General features: G+C 29.4%; 1 protein-coding gene across 2 annotated transcripts; it reads right to left on the reverse strand.

The window, feature by feature from the left end:
* Nucleotides 1-1,607: 1,607 nt before the first annotated feature.
* Nucleotides 1,608-4,531, reverse strand: LOC112716380 (homeobox-leucine zipper protein HAT7). 2 transcript variants are annotated; one of them, XM_025768287.2, is made up of 3 exons: nucleotides 4,153-4,531; nucleotides 3,634-4,064; nucleotides 1,608-2,340 (listed from the first exon to the last, which is right to left on the reverse strand). In XM_025768287.2, exons 1-3 carry the CDS (start codon nucleotides 4,283-4,285, stop codon nucleotides 1,942-1,944), a joined length of 963 nt encoding a protein of 320 aa, XP_025624072.1. In that variant the 5' UTR covers nucleotides 4,286-4,531; the 3' UTR covers nucleotides 1,608-1,941. The 2 variants fall into 2 exon arrangements, with proteins under 2 accessions (XP_025624072.1, XP_025624073.1); XM_025768288.2 differs by having other exon boundaries at nucleotides 3,634-4,061; nucleotides 4,153-4,529.
* Nucleotides 4,532-5,100: the final 569 nt, after the last annotated feature.

Genomic DNA, 5,100 nt, shown 5'->3' on the forward strand with positions numbered 1-5,100 from the left:
CCGAATACGAACACAATTCTTTGATCGTCCAAAATTTGCATAGATTTCAAATTGTGAACGAGGTGGAGAATTGTGAGGGAGAGAGAAAGATAAGGAAGGCTAAAAAATTAATAATCCATATTTTTCTATGTTCCAAATAGCAGTAATTAAACTCACTCCACTCAATGACCTTAGCTTGTTTATATATTATTATATGTTTCTTTTATTATTAATTAATATGAATTAGCACTACTCCACGTAATGTTTATTCTACTTTATTTAAGTATAAATATAGATAGATCAAACTTTTTGGCAGACAGCTACTAATGAATTAACTTTAGCACATAGAATTAAGAGAGAGAAAGAAAGAAAAAAAGAAGGAAAGAAAGAAAGAAAGAAAGAAATTGAAGTCTTTTGCTTTGGCAGCAGGTCACATGGATCTTCCCCAAGATGCAGAGCTAAGTAGTTTCGGTTGTCAGATTAAATTTAGCAAAAGTTGTAAGAGGAAAAAGAAATTAATTTGACAAATTAAAGATTTAACTTTATACTTCAAGTATTAATTCAACCCATATAAAATGACCAATTAGTCAACTTTATTCTTTTTTATTTTATATATGTATTGAGTGGAGATATATATACTCTTCATGTAGAATCTCTCCCCAATTTCACTTATTAGAAATTAATTAAATATTATTGATTAATATGTAAGGTGAACAATATAATATAAGAGATCTATTAATAAAAATTTTCAATAATTATAATGAACCCTCTCTTATTAATTAGTTAAAATTTTGAATAATTAATTATATAATTTTTGAAAATGTTTTCCTTCCTCTTAATTAATTCTCAATCCATACTGTTTTGACTTGTCTCCTATTTTGACTGTGTGATTAGGAACCATGCATTGCATCCTTCTCATCACTCTGCCTCTAGAAAGCTACCCCACAATCTTTCTTTCTCTTTGGTGTAATTGTATCACATACACTTTATTTTATATATAAACTCATCACAGCTAGATTTGGCTCTTTCTTCAACACATAAAATGACATGTTCCTCACTCAATATGCACCCTTTTTAATCCTCTCATCACTACTACTACTACACTATCCATGAAGTCAGCCACCACTGATCTTATGAGAACTTTTTCATACACAAAAACCCCACCTTTTTCCATGCAATTTTCCCCCAATCCATTAAATTATATCATCCTTCCAAATAACAATAGATAGTCACTCTTTGATAATATCACTTTTTTTGAAAAAAAAATCATATAAAATATAATTAAAAAATATTATGTGTAAAGCATTTGTAAAGTAATACTATTAAAAATAGGAATAACAATATATTTTCATAATAATAATAATAATAATAATTTCTTAAAGAATGCAAACAGAGAATCCTATTTTAATTTATTTGTGGCCCATACTACGTGCCAGTGCTGGAAACCCACTAATTAGGGGCTATAGTATATCTTAAACCTTATATAATAATGATTAATTATTTATATGAAGAAGATATTAATATTAACATTGATTTATTATATATATGGTGTATTCCATCCTATCCAGACTATAGCAAAATAATATTTATTCTGCAATAATAGAGTAATAATTATTAAAGTGTGATGATGAAATGGGAAAGAAGTAGTTGCACTATATACTGAAAGTACACCACTTAAGTAGATTTGTTCAAACTTTATACATACACCAATAATCTACATTATCATCATAAGCATAAATTGCAAAAAAGAAACTGATACTTTGGTAGAAAAACAAAAAATAATAACTTGATCTAAGCCTAATGATCTTTCTTTTGATCTCATCATCATGAAATTTCACCCTTACATAATAACGGTTCTAAATTGCAATATTGCCATTGCAGTAAAACCATGCATGTATATATATAAATTAATTAATAATGCCCAAAATCATTTTCTTAATTCAATAAGAATATATATAGTGTTCAATGAAAATGGTGGTGATTCTCGGTAGTAGGCCATGGCCAAAAATTCTGGTGCTGCTCATCAATGTTGTGGAACATGTTGCAAAAGCCTTCATCTTGAAGATCTGATCTTGAAGAAGATGAACATTGAAGAAGCTGTGTTATGCTTGCTGGCTTAAGAGAATTATTTGGTAGAACAAGGCTTTTATTATTATTATTATTATTATTATTATTATTATTGTTATTATTATTATGAGAAGAAGACACTGGACTATTCATCACTGGTGTTCTTGAAAGATCCAAGTTCATATCTGAGCTATTATCACTTCCATTGTTGCTCCAAGAACCCTCATTTTCCTTCTTTAGAGTAATCATTGTTCCATTTTCACACCATTCCCTACTACCCTTTAGAGCTTCTAGCTGCAAATTCATAAACACCATTACAAATAAAGTAAACATCAAAAATAATATATACACGTCAAAAATAATTATTAAATCAAGTAATATAGTTATTTGTATTTTTAATTTATATTTTATATTAATAATTAACTTAATAATTTTTTTATGTATGCTTAATATAGCTATTTCATAATATATAAAACCTAGCCATGGTTTTAAATGATTAAAAAACCGCAGATAAAAAAGTAATATCATTGTAAAAACCGAATCAATAATAATAATGATCATATTTTAGTTCTATTTCCCATGTGGAGAGCTCCAGCCCAAGGACTTTTATTTTTTTTTTATTTTTTTTATTATTACTAATGAATAGCATAGTTGGAATCTAACTATGGCAGAGACTCAGAGGATTCAATAGAAAAAGAGAAACAAAGATTACTATTAAAATGTAGTTCTGATTTCTGGGTTCTGACACTGCCACACACATACACTGTATATAAATTGTACTCTTCATAAGAATGATCAACTAACAATCAAGCACACATTTGATGATGGAATCAGTTACTTTATAAATCAGCTATATGGATGATGTGATCATATATAATTCAATCAATAAAATCAAGTTATATATATAAAGAATTTTTTTTTTCTAAACGGGAAAAAAAAGTATTAATAGCTTACTTTTCTTCAAACATAAAATCATCCATCTACATCTATTATAAAATCTTTAGTTTTTCTGAAAAAGAGAAGTCTGATTATTATTATTATTATTATTATTATTATTATTATTATTATTATTATTATTATTATTGAAATAATAAAAAGAAATACATAGAATAAAGAAACATTTTGATTGAAACCACAGAACTCAATGATTGAGTAATTGAATCAAAGATCAAAGACACAAACCAATTATTCAAAATGGTACGAACTCATTCCAAACCAAGATCCGAAGAGGTTTTCAAGTACCTCTGGCCTTTTCCAAAACCAATTTAATACTTTAAAAAAAATATCTATCTATGCTACTATTGAAAATCATAACAGTAATAATGCTACTTCACCAGAATAAAAATTAAAAATAATACTATTTCCAATACATAATGGTAATAATAAAATCTAGATTTAAATTAAACAAGAATATTGTCAGTAAAAACTAAAAAGATAGATGAAATTCCTCAAAAAACAAACATTTTTAGCAAAAAATTATCAAAATTTTCTGAAGAATTATAAATATTTTTATAAACAAACTCTACAAATCATGATACAAGATTGTTAAGACATATAAATTGATTTTATCTCTAACAGTTATATTACCTCAGCGTGGAGCTTCTGGTTCTGCGTTTTGAGGGAGTCGTTATCGGCCTTAACGGCATCAAACTGCTTCTTGAGGACCTCATACTCCTTCTCGAGCTGCTTGGTCTTCCACCTTGCACGGCGGTTCTGGAACCAAATGGCGATCTGGCGCGGCTGAAGCCCAAGGGCTTTGGCCAGCTGCATTTTGCGCTCGGGGTCGAGCTTGTTGCCGGCCTCGAAGCTTTTCTCCAGAGCCTTCACCTGCTCCATGCCGAGCCTCTTCTTCTTCTCCCCGATTTGGGATCCGTCGTCGGAGAGCTCATCGTCTCCGTGCAGTAGCGCTAACTCGTCAGGGCCGGCGCCGCCGCCACAGTTCTTGGTGGTGTCTATGCCTGAAAACGACATGGATCGCTTCATCCAAGAGCCTCCACCACCACCACCACCTCCTCCTGCTGGAATTACAACAACATAAAAACATGTAACCGAAAAACGCGGGGAAATTGAAATTAAAGAAGTTAGTTAGAGAAGTTAGTTAAAAACCTGGAAAGTGGAGGTGGTGAGGCGGGAAAGAGGGGAAGTCGGGGGCTGAAGGAGGAGTTGTACGGAGAGGGTGATGTTGTGGTTGTTGATGATCATGATGGAAGATGAAAGAGTGAGAAGGAGGGAAGGCCATGTATGATTGTTATTGATTCATGCAATTTGTGGCGGTGATGAGATGGATTTGAAGGGGGCTCTCACTCTCATGCTTCACAGAGGTTTCAGAAACAGAAAGAGAGAGAGAGAGAGAGAGAAACAAGAATAAGTCTATTGCATCTCAAATATTGGACCCCTTTTCACTGCCCATCCTGCCATCCTCTATACTACTCATACATATCCCAATTTCTCTCGCTTTCTTTTTTTTCTTTCTCTAAAAAGATAATGTTAGCTGATTAATAATTTTTTTTAACAATATCAACAATCATTAATCAAACTAAAATATATTATATTTTTAAATTATGTATTTAAATTTTATATTAAAATAATCATCTGCGCATCTAATAAAATAAATATTCGATATATCTATTATTCATATTATTTATTTTTATTATTTATCTATATTTTTCTCTCAAAAAATAATATATAAATAATAAATTAAATTAAAATTAATGTCAAATTTGTTAGAGTCCTCGTCAAGTCATTTTTCTAGATTTTTCTCAATCACGTTGGTTAGATATTAACTAAAAATAATTATAAATATAATTTTTTATATAAAATATATAGTAATTTATTTTTTGTGTAATAATATTTTTATATTTTATTTTATTTTATGCTAAGTTTTTTAAAGATAATAAAAATTAATCATATTTAAATCATAAAAAATTCTAATAATTATATAATTATTAACAGTAGTCTTGTGTTTGATTACTTTTTGAGAATGAAAAATATCTGTCTAAGAGACTTAAGTGTGCAATATTCTAAAATCACCTAATTAGATTAATTTAGTTAATT

The sequence above is a fragment of the Arachis hypogaea genome, chromosome 10 (assembly GCF_003086295.3).
Source record: "Arachis hypogaea cultivar Tifrunner chromosome 10, arahy.Tifrunner.gnm2.J5K5, whole genome shotgun sequence".
Classification (NCBI taxonomy): Eukaryota; Viridiplantae; Streptophyta; class Magnoliopsida; order Fabales; family Fabaceae; genus Arachis; species Arachis hypogaea.